This window comes from Lolium perenne, chromosome 7 (genome assembly GCF_019359855.2).
Source record: "Lolium perenne isolate Kyuss_39 chromosome 7, Kyuss_2.0, whole genome shotgun sequence".
Lineage (NCBI taxonomy): Eukaryota > Viridiplantae > Streptophyta > Magnoliopsida > Poales > Poaceae > Lolium > Lolium perenne.
The window spans coordinates 291,520,016-291,541,592 of NC_067250.2; the positions used below are offsets into that span (position 1 = coordinate 291,520,016).

General features: G+C 46.5%; 1 protein-coding gene across 1 annotated transcript; it reads left to right on the plus strand.

The window, feature by feature from the left end:
* The first annotated feature begins 876 nt into the window (after window positions 1–876).
* LOC127315160 (BTB/POZ and MATH domain-containing protein 2-like) lies at window positions 877–1,371 on the plus strand. Its single transcript, XM_051345674.1, has one exon. The coding sequence runs from the start codon at window positions 877–879 to the stop codon at window positions 1,369–1,371; it is 495 nt and encodes a 164-aa protein (XP_051201634.1).
* Window positions 1,372–21,577: the final 20,206 nt, after the last annotated feature.

The window sequence follows — 21,577 nt, forward strand, 5'->3', positions numbered from 1 at the left end:
ACTGCGAGGTCGAGCCCGTGCTTGAGCGCCACTAGCTCGGCCATGTAGCTCGTTGCCTTGCCGATCCCCTTCGCGTAGCCTAGTATGAACTTGCCCCTGTGATCACGATAAACTCCACCTATGCTCGATCTTTTGGATTTGTACTTGCACAAGCCGTTGAAGTTGAGCTTGAGCCTCCCCTTCTTGGGGGGCGTCCATATGCTCGACGCCGAGCTGGTCTTCAGGTTTTCCCGCTTGCTCTCTGTCGCCGCCTCTGGTGACGGCGGCGGCATGGCCTTGGGGCCTGCACCGACGAGGCAGGCCGCTTCGAATTTGCGTTTGCAACCCGTCATGAATTCACGATCTGTACAACGCTTCTTTCTCTTTCTATAGAGTTTTTGCTTGTTACAAGCTTACAGGGACTAGGAGACGGACAGGTCCCAGTCCCAACGTCCTATTAAGTATTAATTAACATAACGGACAAGACACCAGATTAAGAAACTTTAGATGCAAACTTTCCTTGGAAGGATTGGATTATTCCGAGCTCCAGCTTACACTCGCCAAGGCCAAGGATTGGTCTAGATGTATACTATAGAGTTCTAGTACTAGGCCGGTTGGGATTCATGAGCTAGCTAGGTAGCAATTGATCAGACGTGTAGTACTAGTCTGTTTAGGATAGGTTTAGAGTTAGAGTCTGACCTGGTTTCGTTGTCATGTACGACTAGGTCTTTCTCAGGTTGGGTTGTCCGTGATATATAGATGCACAGCGACGTAAGTTGTAACCGCGAGAAAACAAGTTCAGAAATAAAGAGAAAGAGGAGGGCTTTGTGTGCGTGTATTTGTCTAATTTGATGTGATAGATCCGTTGGCGGATTCCAACATGCGTTTGCATCTTCCATGGGTGCCACAAGCGATGAGCTGACGGCGTCAGCCATCGTCGCCCCAGCCGTGTCTGGATCGCACATCCTCCGCATCGACGGCTACTCCCGCACCAAGGGGCTCGGCAACGGCAAGTTCATCGCATCCGAGAAGTTCTCTGTCGGTGATCATTGTTGGTGTCTAAAGTACTACCCCGACAGTCACTGCCTCAAGAATTCCGATTGCATATCCATCTTCCTGCATCTTGCTAACAATACTGTTCATGAAGTCAAAGCCATCTTCAGGATTAGTTTGCTAGACCAAGATGGGAACCCTTTGCCTTCATTCAGAAAGCTGAGCACGCTGTGCAGCTTCTCCCGCAGCCAACATTCGATGGGCTATGAGCTCATCAAGAGGAGCGACCTGGAGGAATCGGTTTACCTGAAGGACGACATATTCAGCGTAAGGTGCGATGTAACGGTGGCAAAGGAGATTTTCACCAAGGCCCTACCGATTTCTGATGTGTTCAAGTGAAATGCTTGGGTTTACTTGCTACATATCTGGGATGATGTTTTTTGGTGGTTGCTGTAGTCTGGATAGCGGTTTGCTCTCTGTTGGTTTTCTCTAGAGTTTGTATCTTCTGTTCGGAGAAGCAACGTACTGTCTAGTTGTGGTTCTAATAAGTTGCTTGCTGAACCAGGATTGGTTTTTGCTGTAGTTTGAGGAGCAGTCTGCTGGTGTTTTCTGGAGTTGCATCTTCTGTAGGGAGAAGTAACGATATAAGCACTGGTGGAAAAAGGGCCTTTGGTCGCGGTTCGCAACTGCCATTAGTCGCGGTTGCGCAACCGCGACCAAAGTAGCGCGACTAAAGGCCCCCCCCCCCCCTTTAGTCGCGGTTACTTACGAACCGCGACTAAAGGCCCGTCCACGTGGGCCGCAGGCGAGCGCCAGAGCGGAGGACCTTTAGTCGCGGTTCTTCTGGCCAACCGCGACTAAAGGCCTCCGCAGGGTTTAGGGTTTAGCCCCCCCTCCCCCTAAATCTGGTTTCTTTTTAATTTGTATTATTTTATTTCTTTTGGGTTTTAATTTTGAAGGAGTTTCACATATTCTACGGTACTACATACATGCATATGAATGTACAATTTCAAACAAATTTGAAATTAGAACCAAAAAGAATTCAAGAGGAATATACAATATATATTCAATATCGGATGACCATATACAATATATATTCAATATCGGATGACCATATACAATTTTGAACAAGTTAGTTACAAATTCTGGTGCATATAAAGTTCTACGTCATCGTAATGGTGTTCTCCTCTAGGATCGATGACTTCCCTCGCCAACCATCCAGCTAGTTCCTCTTGAAGTGGTCGGAAGCGAGCTTCTGGACTAAGCGTCTTCCGGAGGTTATTCCTCAGGATGTTGTTCTCACACTTCTGGTCCGGCTCATTGCAGTATCTCCGGATCCTCTCACAAACATAGTATCCACATAGATTGGTCCCCGGTGGCTGAATCTCCCCAGTCGTCCGCACTGCCATTTTAAAATGTAGCTCTTTTTTGAATTCACCGACCTTGGTATCTACGAACCGTCTCCAAACCCTACGAGGCAAAGAAAATTAAATAAACAAGAGAGTTATTAATTAGTTACTTGATATTAGGAAATGATGAACGAAATAGGCCGATCGATATAGAGCGCAAATGAATGAAAATAATTACTTTTGCATCATTTTTCTCATGTCGGCCCAAAGCGCCGGATCCATATTCAGAGAGTCGTGGACGAGAACTGAGGAGGTCTGAACTTGAATTACCATAAGAATCCAGAGGAACCTGCGGACACGATACATGCACGATCATGCATAACTCATCGATTAGCCACATACCATGCATGGAGTAAACAAAAGAGAATGTGCTCAAGACAGAAACACTCACCCAAAATGGTAAGGAAATAGAATATCACTTTTCTGTTGCTGTTTTCTAATAAACCGCCACAGGTCATCCTCCACGTCGGCGGGGTGGTGTTCTAACACATGTGAATTAACGATGTGTGGGTCAATGAACCCAACATCATGGATGTTCCTTATTCGCATTTCCCGCTTCTTCATTCTGCATAATAGCGTACACAACAAGATAGTTAGGACAATATATATATATAGTGCAGGCAATGAACGAGATGGGGTAGAAATTAATAAATCACTTACAGAACGTAGCAACTGATGATAGATTTGTCGAGGTCGCGCAGATTGAACAGCTGGAACAATTCACTCAGATGAATTTGTACCCAGTAATGTTTGAAGTGATGCTCATATCTAACTTCCGCATAGATATAGTCTTTGGCGTTTTTATGTTTTATGTAACCCTTGTACCAATTTAGCAGACCTTTCATTTGTCGAGGTAGATCCTCTTCCTGCGCAGGCTCGACGAGAGGGCCATTCTTCACATATGTAAATACTACGTCCTTCATTGGCGCCTCATCAAGGCCTAACAGTGCACGAAGAGTGATACCTAAGTCGGCCGCTTGTTCTCTGGCACTCGTTACAGTCAATCCCTGTGCTGCCGCAGCTGCTATGATATCGGGGTCATCCGGACCGGCGGCTTTCACTATAAGCGGGGCAATCGATTGTTTACTTTGTTCCCCGAGCTGGGCAACTTCTTTCCCCCTTTCTAATTTTTTCTCGGCCTCCTCCTCCAAGGCTTTCTTCTCCGCCAACTCTTGGTTCCTCTTGAACGCGAGTGCTTGCCTACGAAGTTCACGTAAATAGTCGTCAGGCAGATTCTTCGCGGCTTGGGACGGTGTGGTCAAAAATGACTTAGCCCACTGCTTTTGCTTGTGAGAATATACCCTTGGGCTCGCCCTCTCTTTTCTTCTTGCAGTCCGCCTTCCATTTCTCATATTCAGCAGCCGCGCGTGAGTCGACTTCCTCGGCACTACGTTCCCAAGGCCTTGTGGGGAGAGGCTTCAATGATGGCTCTGGTATCTTTGTGGTTCTAGGTACATAAGGGTCCGGGTTAATAACCCAGGACTGCTTCTGCTTCTTCGCCGGAGGTGGATTGGGGGGCGGTGTCTGCTGATCACCCGCCGGACGAGGACTGGGGGGCGGCGTCTGCTTACCCGCCGGAGGTGAATTGGGGGGCGGCGTCGGCTGACGTGAACGAGGTGTAGGTGAAGCACCACCACCACCGCCGCCACCGCCACCGTCACCGCCACCGCCACCGCCACCGCCACCACCACCACCGTACGGGGGTGGACTTGTTGGCGCCTCGCCTGGAAACTTGATAAATTTCTTCTGCCATAGAATGAACTGGCGCTTGACATCTCCAAGTCTTTTCACCCCTTCAGGTGTAGCAATGTCAATGTCCAGGTCCTCAAACCCTTGGACTATCTCCTCCACCGTGACACGAGCATAGCCATCTTGAATGGGGTTGTTGTGGTGGAGTGCTCCAGGTGGCAAAGCACTGCCGATGGCTACCTTCATGGACATGTTCCCGATAGGATAATACAGATGACATGCTTTCATCTCCTTTATATCGTCCACGGGGTAGCGAGGAGGCTCCGGTGCAGTAATTTCGACCACCAGAGGCTCCGGTGCAGTAATTTCTATCGTCGGTGCACCAGCCGGTGAGGCCTCCGTGGAAGCCACGCTGCTTCTTCTCCGCTGCTGGCTTCCGAGATCCATTGGATGATCTTCATGCTGCGCCCGAGCTGCATCTCTTTCGGCTACTAGTACACTCACGGTTTTCTTCATCACATCCATTTCCGTTACCAACTTCGCCACAACATCTGCATCCCGATCCATCTTTCTCTTACGGCTTCTGTAACCGTACGGGTCATCGTTCTGGGGGAACCCTACTTTCCACGAAATGGGCCCCATGCCTCGTACACATCCTCCGTGTTCAGGATTTCCGAGGGCTTTTGTCAGGGCGTCGTTCTCTCTGTTGAACTTGATCCTCCCCTCTTGAGCATCCCTCATTGCCTCAATAAGCTTTTGGGTGGGTGTAATTATTTTGCCCTGATAAACACACTCCCCTCTCTCCGGGTTCAGCGATCCCCCATGCCCGTACCACCAGCTTTTGGCCCTTGGGTCCCATCCCTCCGTACCTGGACGGATTCCTCGCGCCCTCAGCTCGCTCTCCATCTTCTCCCACCTAGGCTGCCAAAAGCGATACCCTCCTGGCCCCATAATATGATTGTACTCCTTCTTGGCCGCATTCTTCTTATTTTTTTTCGACATTTCAAGGAACTGCTCTGATTTCTTTTGCTTCACAAATTCTGGCCAATCATGTTGCAGTTTCTCATATTGTCCTTTGAAATCCGGAGTCTTGCCCTGCTTGACAAAGTCATGGGCTAGATTTTGCTTGTATTTCCGGAATGCGTTGGACATCTTAGAAAGAGCGAACTGTTTGACTAGCTTGCACCTCTCCTTGTTTTCCTGAATCTTGTTACCCTCCTCATCGTATTTGCGGTATTCCGGAGGTAGAACGAAATGTTCCATAAGCTTGTTGAAGCAATCTTTTTTTGTTCTCTTATCGACAAAAGTGAAACCAAGACGTGCCTTCTTTGGCTCATTCCACTCCTGGAAGGTGATCGAGACGTTGTCTCTAACAACGGCTCCGCATTGGCTGATAAACTTGGTGGCGTTCTTGCTGGGCTCCAGCGGCCTGCCGGTTGCTTCCTCGACAACATCGATGGTGCATGTTTCGTTTGGTTTCATCGTCTTGGTTGCGCCACGCTTTGACGACGTACTCGATTTTTTCGACGATTCGGCCGAGGGCTAAAATAAGAAAGAGAGTCGCGCGCGTTAGTACACACATATTTATTCAAATCAGTTAGTTTGTATCACCAGAGGCTAGCTCAATATGTATATATATACCTCGGCGCCGGAGGTGGTTGCTACTTCCAATTCAAGATCGTCGTTTATCGTCGTTTCTTCGGCATCATCTTGCTGACGGCGCCCTTCATCTTCACCGTCAAGGTTCAGATAAGAAGAGATATCATCTTCTTCTTGTCCGGTCGGCACATATAGAATATCGCCTTTTATGATGCCGAACATATGGTCTTCAGCGTCCGGATCATAGTTGTCCAGAATCGGGTCAGCTCTATCGTCCGCCATATGTCAGTCCTGAAAACATGTAGTCAAAACAAATTAATTGTGTATATGCATTATCACATCTCTTCTACATATAAACAGAGAGGGCGACGAGCGGGAGGCGAGAGGGGGGACGCAGTGACCGCGTGACCGAGAGACCGGTGGCGGTGGCGAAAGGGCGGTGGCGAAAGGGCGGTGGCGGTGACGAGGACACATAACCCTCGCGGTGGCGGTGGCGCGTTGACGGCGTTGGCGTTGGCGCGTTGAATAGAGGCGGTAGCGTTGACGGCGTTACATTTTTATGAATAGAGGTAGCGTTGGCGCGTTGACGGCGTTGGCGACGGTACGGCGGCGTTACAATTTTAGTTCATTTTTTATTAAGTCAAAATTTTAGTTTATTTTTTATTAAGTCAATTTTTATTAAGTCAAAATTTTAGTTCATTTTTATTAAGTCAAAACTTTAGTTCTTTTTAAGTTGGCGACGGTACGGCGGCGTTGACGGCGTTGGCGACGGTACGGCGGCGACACCACGGCGACAACGACGAAGGAACGGCGCCGCGCGCGCGGCGGGGACGAAGAATCGGGCGGGGCGCGCGACGGGACGTACTGGGCAGCGGCGGCGGCGGCGTCACGGCGCGTGTCTAGGCTGGCGGTGGCGGTGGGGAAGGAGGACGTACGGGGAAGAAGTCGACGAGCACGGGATTTTTCATAAATTTGACTTAGTTAAAATTTAGTTCTTTTTGAGACAAAAATTATAAGTCAATTTTTAGTTTTTTTAAAGTCAAATTTTAGTTTTTTTTACACAATTTTTTTTAAGTCAAATTTGTAGTTCTTTTTTTTAAGTCTTTTTGAGACTATTTTTAAGTTGCAATATACTTATTAAAACTATTTTTCATTTAAAGTTACAATTTTTAAGTTAAATAAAAATTTGAAGTTACAAATTACTTAAAACTAGCTATTTTTCATTTAAGTTACAATTTGAAAGTTACAAATTTGAAGTTTTAATTTTTAAGTTAAAAAAATAAAAAAAAAGAGAGGAAGCGCCGGCCGTGGGCGCTCCTCTCTCTCAGAACGGCGGCGCGCGCGAGGAGGTCTGGCCGCGGCGGCGCGCGCGAGAGAGGTCCGCCGGCCGGCGGCGCGCGCGGCGGGCGCGGTGGCCGGCGACGATCGACACGGGCGGTTCGGCGGCGGAGGGCCAAGTTAATTCGGGCGCGCGCGGAGGAGATCGCGATGACATACGGCGGGCGCGCGCGGGAGAAGAAGCGGCCGACGGCGGCGACGAGGGCGGCGGTCGGCGAGGACGAGGGCGCGCGGCGGTCGGCGGCGACGAGCGCGCGGCGGTTCGGGCGAGGACGAGGGCGCGCGGCGGTTCGGCGGAGCAGCCTGGCGGTTCGAGGAAGAAGAGGAAGTGATGCGCGCGCCCGCCGCCCGCGCGGATATTTATAGAAAGGGGCTTTAGTCGCGGTTGGTGGTACCCTTTAGTCGCGGTTGGTCACACCAACCGCGACTAAAGCCCTTTTTTCGCCCGTTTTTCCGGTTCCCGCGGAAATGACCTTTAGTCGCGGTTGGCCAGGCCAGCCGCGACTAAAGGCCTTTTTCAAAATTATAAATGTGAAAAATACAAATTATATATCAAAAAATTAAGAAAAATAATACTAATTCATTTCAAAATGTTAAAAATACAAATTATATATCAAAAAAATCAGAAAAATAATACTAATTCAATTCAAAATGTTAAAAATACAAATTATATATCAAAAAATTCAGAAAAATAATACTAATTCAATTCAAAATGTTAAAAATACAAATAATATATCAAAAAATTCAGAAAAATAAAACTTATTCAATTCAAATTCTTAAAACTACAAATAATATATCAAAAAAATCAGAAAAATAAAACTAATTCATTTCTAACTGTTAAAAATACAAATAATATATCAAAAAATTCAGAAAAATAAAACTAATTCAATTCAAAATCTTAAAAATACAAATAATATATCAAAAAATTCAGAAAAATAAAACTAATTCAATTCAAAATTTTAAAAATACAAATTATCAAAAATTCATAAAAATAAAACTAATTCAATTCAAAAGTTCGTTGGCCCCCTCTTCCCGCCTCTTTCCGCCGACCCCCTCTTCCCTCCTCGTCTTCCCGCCATTTCTTCCCTGTCTTCCCGCCTCTTTCTTCCCGCCAATTGTTTCCCGCCAATTTCTTCCGGCCTCTTTCTTCCCGCCAATTTTTTCCCGCCAATTTCTTCCCGCCACTTTCTCCCCGCCTCTTTCTTCCCGCCTCCTATCTTCCCGCTCCCATTTTTCCCGCCATTTGTCACTATATATAGGTAGCCCGGCTTGGCCAGCATTATCACATCTCTACAATCTCTCATTACTCATGGCTTCCACCGCACCCACTCTAACCTACCAGCAGGTGGAGGAGCTTTGCGCCTCGAACTACCCTTGCCCTCCGGGCTACCGCGTCCCTGCCGGCTGGAGCCTAAGCGCCGGCGGCGTGCCGGTCCCTCCTGTCCCTCAGGGTACTGCGCGCCGGGCGGCCATCACGAACCACTACTACCTCGACCTCACGCCGGAGCAGCGGATGAATCCCCGCTGGCATCCCGATAACCAGCATACTTGGGACGCCTTCTTCATCAATCGGCGTGAGAGGGCGCTCGCCAGGTATGAGGAGGACGGTCTGCCTCCTGGAAACTTCCACGAGGCCGGCCGTCGGCTATGGTGGTACGGCCGGACTCTGCAGAGCGTCATGGACTACATCACGGCCGGCGATATCCCCCGCCTGCGCTACCCTCAGTTCGAGCCACGAGCGCCGCCCGACGACAGCAACGACAACAGCGACGACTATGAAGACTACGAGTATGCATATTATACGCCTAGGCAGGAGTATGACTAAATCACTCCAAATTTCATGTATGCAGGAGTATGACTTAGTCACTCCAAATTTCATGTATGCAGGAGTATGACTGAGTCACTCCAAATTTCATGTATCATCAGTGCTATCTCGAGTCAATTGAATCATTCGAAAATGGACACCAAACACATCACGGGTAATATAATTCACATGATTCATTCAACAAAGTTTGGTACAATAAATTATTACACATCATTTCTTCCCTTGTGTCCCTGCTTGCTTACGATTGTGCCGTATCCATGGAGCATCCTCATCATTTAACTTAATGCTTGGGTCGGTGTTCACTTTGAAGGGCGGAATTTCAGCAAACATATTATAATCTTCTGACATGTCTGTCTTGTCCTCCACTCCCACGATGTTTCTTTTCCCTGAAAGAACAATGTGGCGCTTTGGATCATCGCATGATGTACTGATCGTTTTCTTATCTTTCCGTTTTCTCGGTTTGCTACTCATGTCCTTCACATAGAAAACCTGAGCGACATCTTTTGCTAGGACGAATGGTTCGTCAAGGTAACCAAGATTGTTGAAATCCACCATTGTCATTCCGTATTGCTGGTCCACCTTTACCCCACCTCCTGTTAGTTTGAACCATTTGCACCGGAACAAAGGGACCCTAAAGGAGGGTCCATAGTCAAGTTCCCATATCTCCTCTATGTAACCATAATATGTGACCTTTTGCCCATTCTCGGTTGCTGCATCAAAGCGGACACCACTGTTTTGGTTGGTGCTCTTTTTATCTTGGGCGATCGTGTAAAATGTATTCCCATTTATCTCGTACCCTTGGAAAGTCGTTATAGTCGAAGATGGTGTCTTGGCCAACATGTACAGCTGATCTACAACCTTATTGTCACTCATTAAATGTTTTCTCAACCAACTGCCGAAAGTCTCCATGTGGGCCTTCCTAATCCAGGATTCAGGCTTCCCAGGGTTGTCCGAGCGTAAAATATTCTTGTGTTTCTCAAAGTACGGAGCCACCAAGCTGGAATTGGTCAGAACTGTGTGGTGTGCTTCAGTCAGAGAATGGCCGTCCATACATATCATTGATTTCCTTCCGATCATGCCTTTTCCACTTAGTCTCCCCTCGTGCCGCGATTGAGGAAGACCAATCGGCTTAAGGTCAGGAACAAAGTCAACACAAAACTCAATTACCTCCTCATTTCCATAGCCCTTGGCGATGCTTCCTTCTGGCCTAGCACGGTTACGAACATATTTCTTTAATATTCCCATGAACCTCTCGAAGGGGAACATATTGTGTAGAAATACAGGACCGAGAATGGAAATCTCATCGACTAGGTGAACCAGGAGGTGCGTCATAATATTGAAGAAGGATGGCGGGAACACCAACTCGAAACTGACAAGACATTGGATCACATCGTTCTGTAACCGTGGTAGAACTTCTGGATTGATTACCTTCTGAGAGATTGCATTGAGGAATGCACATAGCTTCACAATGGCTACTCGAACATTTTCCGGCAGGAGCCCCCTCAAAGCAATTAAAGACCCCCACGTGCACCGGCTGGCCACCGAGCGCCCTGGGCCCAGGCCTTTGGTCACGGTTCGCCTCCCGAACCGCGACTAAAGGTACCATTAGTCGCGGTTCCTGCAGCTTCGCGACTTATGGGGCTCACCCGAAGCCTGTTTTTCCACCAGTGGAGGTTCTTACCATGTAAGACATACTCCAATTTCTTAATGAAATTCAGAGCCATGTGGCTCCTTTGTCCAAAAAATAATAATAATCTAAAGGGATGAATGAAAGGGCTCCTCTTGGCCGATGATGGGACGGGCCTGTTTGGAGTTGTCATGCAAGTGACGGCTAGCACGTACCACGTAGTAGTACAATTCTTTACCGGTACAACTAAAGTCACTACGAATTCAATATGTACCGCCGTCCAAACAATGCAACATCAAACAATACCCCACACCATTTTATATGTACGTGTGCATCATAAATTAAATTCATATGTAGCAAAAAAAGAATGTATGCAACATGTCCAATTTAGTGCAGCAAAATGTTTGAGGAAAATTGCTCACAACATTTAATATGAAAACCAAGGAATGCAAAAACACAAAATCAACTTTGCAGGATGAAGACAACATTTCAGGAAGACGGCTGGAATTATGTGTTGACATGTCCCATCTTGTAGCAGAGGGCACATGAGTTTGGAACAAATTGAAATACCTTATTAAACTTTAAAAAAAAATGTAATATCAACAATTGGATTGGATATCCGTCTGAGATGTTCTCTGTCGGTGGTCACAGGTGGTGTCTGAAGTACTGCCCCGACAGTCACGGCTCGGAGGTTTCCGATTGGATATCCGTCTTCCTGCATCTTGATGATACTACTGTCGATGAAGTCAAAGCCACCTTCGAGATAAGTTTGCTCGACAAACATGGGAACTGTGTGCCTTCCTTCAGCAAGTCCAGCCCGCTGTGTCGCTTCTCCAGCTGCCAATGTACTAAGAGCATGTGTAACAGACCCCTTAAAAGGGGCAAACCCGTATAATAACAGCCGATATACGGGTTTCGGCTCTACCCGGCCGTCTAGCACGCCCCGTAAAAACGGCCCCCGCATCGTTTTTTCCTGTTTTCGATTACGGGGCGGGTCATCGCCCCCTACTTGTGCGGGGTGGAAGCGGGGATAGAGGGCCAAACCGGTATCGCCCACTCCACTGCGCGCGAAGGGTTTCCCTGAAGCCAACCGCCGCCGCCCAATCTCCTCCGCCGTGCCCTTCCCGGCCGGATCCCGCTGCCATGGATCGTTCGCAAGAGCCGCCTATCGCCGGCGATGCATCTCCTTCGGCCGCGATGGTCGATGTCCCTGTCGGAGGTGCGCCGAACGCCGGCGTCGTGTCGGCCATGATCTCCGCCACCATCCCGTCGAAGAGGAAGAGGTTTCCGAAGCAATTCTTCGAAGCTCCTGCGGCGGCGGTAGCTTCGCCGGCCGCAGCCCCGCCGGCTGCCAAGAAGGCGGGCATGATGAAGACCAAGGCGGCCGGGCCGAGGGGCGCCGCGCCGGCCAAGGTGTGGTCAAAGGCAATCAGCCGCATCGGCCTCGCGCCTCCACCGCCCTCCAAGGCCACGCACTCTCCTCCCTCCTTTCTGTCCGATGCGCCGCCCGCGCCGCCGCCACCCACCATGGACGTAGACAAGGTGTTCGATCTTGAGGCCACAACATCCTACATGGACATGCTCAACAATTCCGCGGTGAATTTGGACACCGGTATCGATGCATTCAATGAGGAGTGCAACGTCGAAGAGATTGATGACGAGGAGGAGGACGAGGGTGACGAGGAGGAGGTGGTTGAGGTTGATCCGGCTGCCGCCGGTTCTTCATCGACGCCGAAGCCACGCACGGCGAACTACAGCGAGATCGAAGACGCCATCTTGGTCCGTGCTTGGAGCAAGGTGGGGATGGATGCGTGCACCGGAGTGGACCAAGGCGGCAAGCCAAAGTGCAAGAAGGAGGCACTGCTCACCATGGATGTTGAGGGACAACGAGCCAAAGTGCAAGAAGGAGGCACTGCTCACCGTGGATGATGAAGCGGAGGACATGAGTGGGAGAAACACCGGCAAGCCCGAGGGCAACAAGAAGGCCAAGGAGAGGGTGAAGGTAGAACTCGAAGCAGCTAGCTTCCGGGAGAAGTTGGATCAACTCATGAAGTCCAAGGAGGCATTGACGATGAAGACGTTGGAGACCAAGCTCCTCATCACCGAGAAGAAGAAGGAGGTGAAGCTTGCCAAGGTGCAAGCAAGGCGGGAAGATGCCAAGTTGAAGGCCGAGCTTGACATGAAGATGATCGCACTCAAAGAAGCCAAGGCCATGAAGGAGCTCTTGGCCGAGGAGAGGGATATCATGATGATGCGCACCGACGGCATGGACGAGGATCAGCTGGCGTGGTGGAACGAGACCAAGGCGGACATCATTGCGAGGAAGAAGGCTGCGCGTCAAGCTCGTGCTCAAGGTGAGTCTCCGGCGAGTGGTGGCGCCGGTGGCGATGGACTCGTTGATGGTTGATCACATTTGGGAACTTCCGTGGCTTGAACATTGCCTATGATCGCGTTGTGATGTTAAAACTATGAATTATGCATCACATATTTTGGATGTGCTATGTTTGATTTGAAATTGTTGTGCAAATTGCTGTCTAAAACCCTGTTTTGAGGGGCCGGAAACTCGGACGAGCTAGCAGAACCCGTATCCCCACCCCGTAAAACAGAACTGTTTTACGGGGTGGGGATACGGGTTCTGCTAGCTCGTCCGAGTTTTCGGCCCGTGAACAGGACCCTCTACTCACGTTTTACGGGGCGAAAAAATACGGGGCCTGTTAGACATGCTCTAAGGGCTATGAACTCATCAAGAGAAGCGACCTGGAGGGATCGGTTTACCTGAAGGACGACTTATTCACCGTCAGGTGTGATGTCACTGTGGCAAAGGAGATTTTCACCAAGGCCCTGCCGATTTCTGAAGTGTCCAGGAGAAATGATTGGGAGGAGTTTTTTTTGCTGGTTCTAGTAGTTTGGATAGCAGTCTACTCTCTGCTGGTTTTCTTGAGAGTTTGTATCTTCTGTTGGGAGATGCAACGTACTGTCTAGTGGTTGTTCTAATAAGTTGCTTGCTGAACCTGGAGTAGTTTTTTCTGTCTGTCAGTAGTTTGAGTAGCCAGGGGCGAAGCTAGAGCAAGAAATCATTGGTTCAGCTCTTGGTATTGTAGTGTAATCTTCCACCAATTTGCAATACCACAGACTAATTTAACAAATGTTTGGTATGTTTGGTTGGGTTCAGCTGAACCCAATGGTTCTATACCAGCTCCGCCGCTGTGAGTAGCAGTCTGCTAGTGTTTTTTGGAGTTTCATCTTCTATAGGGAGAAGCAACGATTTGAGGTTGTATTTTCTTGTTTACCATGTACTTCAGTTTCTTAATGAAATTCATAGCCATGCGAGAAACAACAACAAGTTTGTTCAGCTAATTGAGGCTGAGTAAGAAAACATTTGGGCAGGGCCTTAGTTAGATCTTGGTGGAGCATCCAGGGAAGAGATCTGAATATGGAACCCGGGTTTTAGGAAATAGCTGAATACGTTTATTGATCTTCAAGGTTTTTTTTTTCTATTGATATGTTGCACTATTTGGCTAAAGGCCCATGTTGGCATTAGTCAGTTTTTGCTCTCTGTGCATCAGTCTGCCTCTCCACTATCCAATCAATGCAACATAACATTGTAACTTTATTTCGATGGTCCACAAAAAAAAATTAGAAATTCTGCAATATTTATAAGAAGCGTGCAAAAAGCAACATGTCCAATTTAGTGCAGAAAAAACTTTGATGAAAATCATGAAAACCAAGGAATGCAACAACACAAAATCAACTTTGCAACATGAAGACAACATCCCGGGAAGATGTCTGGAATTATATGTCAATATGTCTCATCTTGTAGCATAGGGCACAGGAGCTCGCAGCAAATTGAAAAGCCTTATTCAATATATAAAAAATAACCTGTAACATCAACAATGGAGGCATTGTCTTCATGGATTTGGGCTCACCTTCAATGAACACTGCTAGCTGAGGCCATTCTCGCACTAGGTCTGGACTTATTGCCTCAGATAATCGAATTCCCTAAGAAAGTATCCCCAAAGAAGCTTCGTTTTTAGATCAATGGTTAAATTTTTTAAAATAGTATTCACGATTTGGAACTTGAAACATCTGCTCCCAGTTTAACCCGTGCGAGTCCAGCAGTTTTTTTTTTGCAAACCTAATAACAGTCAGACCGACGAATTGGTTGAACGAGAAATCACATACATATGGTATGTCCAAAAAGAACGACCCAACCATTTGTGTGTGTCCAAGATTGCAAATTAATGTACGTCGGTGCCACGCTCAAGGTGTTGAAGAACCTCATCCAGCGGTATGTCACGCCACATCTGCCACCGAGCCGCATTGTGCTTGAGCTTCGCGAAGTCATGCACCACCTTGTTCCTTTTTTGCCCTAGGTGCGACACATCCACCTTCCCCAGCCGTGGAGGCAGCGCGGCGCCGAGGGGCGTGATGATTTTGGAATAACAATAGCATAAGTCTCAAAGCAAAAGAACGGCGTAGGCAGTGCCAAGACGGCCGCCTACGGGGGTAATATACTTTTGGGGCGTCTTTCTCAAGATGCTGCAGAACCTTGTTGGGCGGAATGTTGTGCCACAGCCGCAGCTGCGCTGCCTCGTGCCCGAGCTCCGCGAAGTAGTGGGCAACCATGTTCCCTTTCCGGAGCACGTGCGACATGGTCGTCTTGCCAAGCAGCGGGAGCATCACGGCGATCTCCATGTACTGCCCCAGGTCCTTCTTCGCCCGGAACGGCGCACAGCTCGCGATGGCGTCGATGCCAGCCTTGAAGTCGCCCTCAATGGAGATGTCGCTCCACCCTTTCTTCACCGCAAGCTGGAGCCCTCGCTTGAGCGCCACGAGCTCTGCGACTGAGCTTGTAACCCTTCCGATCCCTTGCACGTAGCCTAGGATGAACTTGCCCTTGTGATCGCGGTAGACTCCACCTATGCTCGATCCGTTGGACTTGGACGACCCGTCGAAGTTGAGCTTCAGCCGCCCTTTTTTCGGCGTCGTCCATGTGCTCGAGGACGGGACGCTCTTCAGCTTTGGCAGCTTGCTCTCCGTTGACGCAAGCGGGGTTGTTGGCGTGACCATCCAGCCTGCAGCGACGAGGCAGCTCTGCTCATCTTCCTCCCTCAGCTCACTTGCGTCTTGCTCGAGGTGCCGGAGAGAACTGTTGGGGGGAATGTCGTGCCACAGCCGCAGCATCGCCGACTTATGACCGAGCTTCGCGAAGCCGTGGGCCACCTTGTTCCCTTTCTTGAACACGTGCACCATGGACGTCTTGCCGAGCTGTGGGAGCATCACGGGCGATCTCCATGTACTTCTCCATGTCCTCCTCTGTCCGAAATGGCACGCGTCCAGCGATGGCGTCGATGACACCCTTGAGGTCCCCCTCAATAGAGATGTCACGCCACCCGTTCGCCATTGCGAGGTCGAGCCCGTGCTTGAGCGCCACTAGCTCGGCCATGTAGCTCGTTGCCTTGCCGATCCCCTTCGCGTAGCTGATACGTCCCAAACGTATCTATAATTTCTTATGTTCCATGCTACTTTTATGATGATACACACATGTTTTATACACACTTTATGTCATTATTATGCATTTTCCGGAACTAACATATTGACAAGATGCCGAAGTACCAGTTCCTGTTTTCTGTTGTTTTTGGTTTCAGAAATCCTAGTAAGGAAATATTCTCGGAATTGGACGAAATCAACGCCCAGCATCTTATAATTCCACGAAGCTTCCAGAACATCAAAGAAGTACCGGGTGAGAGCCACAGGCCCACCACACAAGGTGGCGGCGCGGCCCAAGGGGGGCGCGCCCCCTATTGTGTGGCGCCCCCGTAACCCTTCCGATTCCGCCTCTTCGCCTATTTAAAGGTCCCTGACCTAAATCTTCGAGACGGAAAAGCCACGGTACGAGAAACCTTCCAGAGCCGCCGCCATCGCGAAGCCAAGATCTGGGGGACAGGAGTCTCTGTTCCGGCACGCCGCCGGGACGGGGAAGTGCCCCCGGAAGGCATCTCCATCGACACCACCGCCATCTTCATCACCGCTGCTGTCTCCCATGAGGAGGGAGTAGTTCTCCATCAAGGCTAAGGGCTGTACCGGTAGCTATGTGGTTAATCTCTCTCCTATGTACTTCAATACAATGATCTCATGAGCTGCCCTACATGATTGAGATTCATATGAGTTTTGTATCACTATTCATCTATGTGTTACTCTGGTGATGTTATTAAAGTACTCTATTCCTCCTTCATGATGTAACGGTGACAGTGTGTTCATCATGTAGTTCTTGGCGTAGGTTATGATTGTAATCTCTTGTAGATTATGAAGTTAATTATTGCTATGATAGTATTGATGCGATCTATTCCTCCTTCATAGTGTGATGGTGACAGTGTGCATGCTATGTTAGTACTTGGTATAATTGCAATGATCTATTATGCACTCTAAGGTTATTTAAATATGAACATCGAATGTTGTGGAGCTTGTTAACTCCGGTATTGAGGTGCTCTTGTAGCCCTACACAATTAATGGTGTTTGTCATCCAACAAGAGAGTGTAGAGAAAGTAGTATTTGTTTATTCAGTTATGTGATCAATGTTGAGAGTGTCCACTAGTGAAAGTATGATCCCTAGGCCTTGTTTCCAAGCACTGAAACTCCGTTTATTTACTGTTTTGTTGCATGTTTACTCGCTGCCATATTTTATTCAGATTGCTATTACCACTCATATACATCCATACTACTTGTATTTCACTATCTCTTCGCCGAACTAGTGCACCTATACATCTGACAAGTGTATTAGGTGTGTTGGGGACACAAGAGACTTCTTGTATCGTGATTGCAGGGTTGCTTGAGAGGGATATCTTTGTCCTCTTCCTCCCTGAGTTCGATAAACCTTGGGTGATCCACTTAAGGAAAACTTGCTGCTGTTCTACAAACCTTTGCTCTTGGAGGCCCAACACTGTCTACAAGAACAGAAGCACCCGTAGACATCAAGCACTTTTCTGGCGCCGTTGCCGGGTAGGAAAGGTAAAAGGCACTCATACTCCGGTCCCAGGTAACTAAGTACTTTTCTGTTGCTGTTGTGTGTGTGCTCGAAGCTATTTCCTTTAGATCCTGCAATTGCATGTTTTTGTTTCTTGTTAAACACTAGTAAGGCATAATGGAAAACATCTGTGAGCTTTTTAAACTATTTTCTGAGTCAAGACATGAATGGTTTAATGCGAAAATTAAAAAACCTATGGAACCTTATTTGCATGCTAGTAGTAATATTAGTATGAACGCTTTGAACACCATTGTTGATAATAATATAGAAAATTCTAAGCTTGGGGAGGTCGGTTTTGATGAAAATGATCTCTTTAGCCCTCCGGGTATTGAGGAGAAAGTTTATGTTGATTATGATATGCCTCCCATATATGATGATAATGATAGTGGTCTTTTGGTGCCACCTACTATGGAGGATAAAGTTTATTATGATGATACTATACCTCCTATATTTGATGATGAGAATAATAATGATAGCTACTTTGTTGAATTTGCTCCCACTACAACTAATAAAATTGATTATGCTTATGTTGGGAGTAGTAATTATTTTATGCATGAGACTCATGATAAGAATGCTTTATGTGATAGTTACATTGTTGAATTTGTTCATGATGCCACTGGAAATTATTATGAGAGAGGAAAATATGGTTGTAGAAATTTTCATGTTACTAAAACACCTCTCTATATGCTGAAATTTTTAAAGTTACACTGGTTTTATCTTTCTATGCTTGTTGCATTATGCTTCATGAATTTGTTTATTTACAAGATTCCTTTTCATAGGAAGTGGGTTAGGCTATGCTCTCTTTTGCTTCAACTCTTATTTCTTGGGAGTGCATCATTAAAACTGCTGAGCCCATCTTAATGGCTATAAAGAAAGCACTTCTTGGGAGATAACCCATGTGTTTATTTTACTACAGCAATTTTGTTTTATATTTGAGTCTTGGAAGTTGTTAATACTGTAGCAACCTCTCCTTATCTTTATTTTATTGCATTGTTGTGCCAAGTCTTTGATAGTAAAGTCAATACTAGATTTGGATTACTGCGCAGAAACAGATTTCTTGCTGTCACGAATTTGGGCAGGGTTCTCTGTAGGTAACTCAGAAAAATCTGCCAATTTACGTGCGTGATCATCAGATATGTACGCAACTTTCATTCAATTTGGGCATTTTCATTTGAGCAAGTGTGGTGCACCTAAAAAATTCGTCTTTACGGACTGTTCTGTTTTGACAGATTCTGCCTTTTATTTCGCATTGCTTCTTTTGCTATGTTGGATGGATTTCTTTGTTCCATTAACTTCCAGTAGCTTTGGGCAATGTCCAGAAGTGTTCAGAATGATTGTGTCACCTCTGAATATGTGAATTTTTGATTATTCACTAATCCTCTAATGAGTTTGTTTTGAGTTTGGTGTGGAGGAAGTTTTCAAGGGTCAAGAGAGGAGGATGATATACTGTGATCAAGAAAAGTGAAAAGTCTAAGCTTGGGGATGCCCCCGTGGTTAATCCCTGCATATTTCAAGAAGACTCAAGCATCTAAGCTTGGGGATGCCCAAGGCATCCCCTTCTTCATCGACAACTTATCAGGTCACCTCTAGTGAAACTATATTTTTATTCCGTCACATCTTATGTGCTTTACTTGGAGCGTCTGTGTGCTTTTATTTTTGTTTGTGTTTGAATAAATTCATGCTTGTGTGGTAGAGAGACACGCTCCGCTTTTTCATTCGAACACTTGTGTTCTTTGCTTTACTTTTAATGTTCATGGCGAAGGTTGAAACTGCTTCGTTCATTGCTATTTGGTTGGAAACAGAAAATGCTGCATGTGGTAATTGGTATAATGTCTTGAATAATTTGATACTTGGCAAATTTTTGTGCTCATATAGATCATGTTTAAGCTCTTGCATCATGTACCTTGCACCTATTAATGAAGAACTACATAGAGCTTGTTAAAATTTGGTTTGCATGATTGGTTTTCTAGAGTCTAGATATTTTCTGGTTAAGGTGTTTGAACAACAAGGAAGACGATGTAAAGTCTTATAATGCTTACAATATGTTCATATGTGAGTCTTGCTGCACCGTTTTATACTTGAGTTTGCTTCAAACAAACTTGCTAGCCTAGCCTTGTATTGAGAGGGAATTCTTCTCGTGCATCTAAATCCTTGAGCCAAATCCATGCCATTTGTGTCCACCATACCTACCTACCACATGGTATTTCTCTGCCATTTCAAGCAAATACTTCATGTGCTACCTTTAAACAATTCAAAAGCTATTATCTCTTATTTGTGTCAATGTTTTATAGCTCATGAGGAAGTATGTGGTGTTTTATCTTTCGATCTTGTCATTTACTTTTGACAGACTTTCACAATGGACTAGTGGCTTCATCCGCTTATCCAATAATTTTGCAAAAAGAGCTGGCAATGGGGTTCCCAGCCCCAATTAATTAACTTGCATTAATAATTCTCTTCACATGCTTTGCCCTGATCTATCAGTAAGCAACTTAATTTTGCAAATAGACACTCCTTCATGGTATGTGAATGTTGGAAGGCACCCGAGGATTCGGTTAGCCATGGCTTGTGTAAGCAAAAGGTTTTGAGGAGTGTCATCAATAATGAAACTAAAATACATGTGTAAACAAAAGAGAAGAGAGATGATCTACCTTGCTGGTAGAGATAACGTCCTTCATGGGAGCCGCTCTTGAAAGTCTGGTTGATAAGGTAGTTAGAGTACCCGCTACCATTCGTTGACAACAACAAACACCTCTCAAAATTTTACTTTTATGCTCTCTGTATGATTTCAAAACTTAAAAAGCTCTAGCACATGATTTAATCCCTGCTTCCCTCTGCGAAGGGCCATTGTTTTACTTTATGTTGAGTCAGTTTACCTATCTTCTTTCTATCTTAGAAGCAAACACTTGTGTCAACTGTGTGCATTGATTCTTACATGTTTACCTATTGCACTTGTTATATTGCTTTATGTTGACAACTATCCATGAGATATACATGTTACAAGTTGAAAGCAATTGCTGAAACTTATATCTTCTTTTGTGTTGCTTCAAAGCTTTCTACTAAAGAATTTATTGCTTTATGAGTAACTCTTATGCAAGTCTTATTGATACTTGTCTTGAAAGTATTATTCATGAAAAGTCTTTGCTATATGATTCATTTGTTTACTCATTGTCTTCATCATTGCTTCGAATCGCTGCATTTATCTCATATGCTTTACAATAGTATGATCAAGATTATGATAGCATGTCACTTCAGAAATTATCCTTGTTATCGTTTACCTACTCGAGGGCGAGTAGGAACTAAGCTTGGGGATGCTTGATACGTCCCAAATGTATCTATAATTTCTTATGTTCCATGCTACTTTTATGATGATACACACATGTTTTATACACACTTTATGTCATTATTATGCATTTTCCGGAACTAACCTATTGACAAGACGCCGAAGTGCCAGTTCCTGTTTTCTGCTGTTTTTGGTTTCAGAAATTCTAGTAAGGAAATATTCTCGGAATTGGACGAAATCAACGCCCAACATCTTATAATTCCACGAAGCTTCCAGAACAACAAAGAAGTACCGGAGGAGAGCCACAGGCCCACCACACAAGGTGGCGGCGCGGCCCAAGGGGGGGCGCGCCCCCTATTGTGTGGCGCCCCCGTAACCCTTCCGACTCCGCCTCTTCGCCTATTTAAAGGTCCCTGACCTAAATCTTCGAGACGGAAAAGCCACGGTACGAGAAACCTTCCAGAGCCGCCGCCATCGTGAAGCCAAGATCTGGGGACAGGAGTCTCTGTTCCGGCACGCCACCGGGACGGGGAAGTGCCCCCGGAAGGCATCTCCATCGACACCACCGCCATCTTCATCACCGCTGCTGTCTCCCATGAGGAGGGAGTAGTTCTCCATCAAGGCTAAGGGCTGTACCGGTAGCTATGTGGTTAATCTCTCTCCTATGTACTTCAATACAATGATCTCATGAGCTGCCCTACATGATTGAGATTCATATGAGTTTGTATCACTATTCATCTATGTGTTACTCTGGTGATGTTATTAAAGTACTATATTCCTCCTTCATGATGTAACGGTGACAGTGTGTGCATCA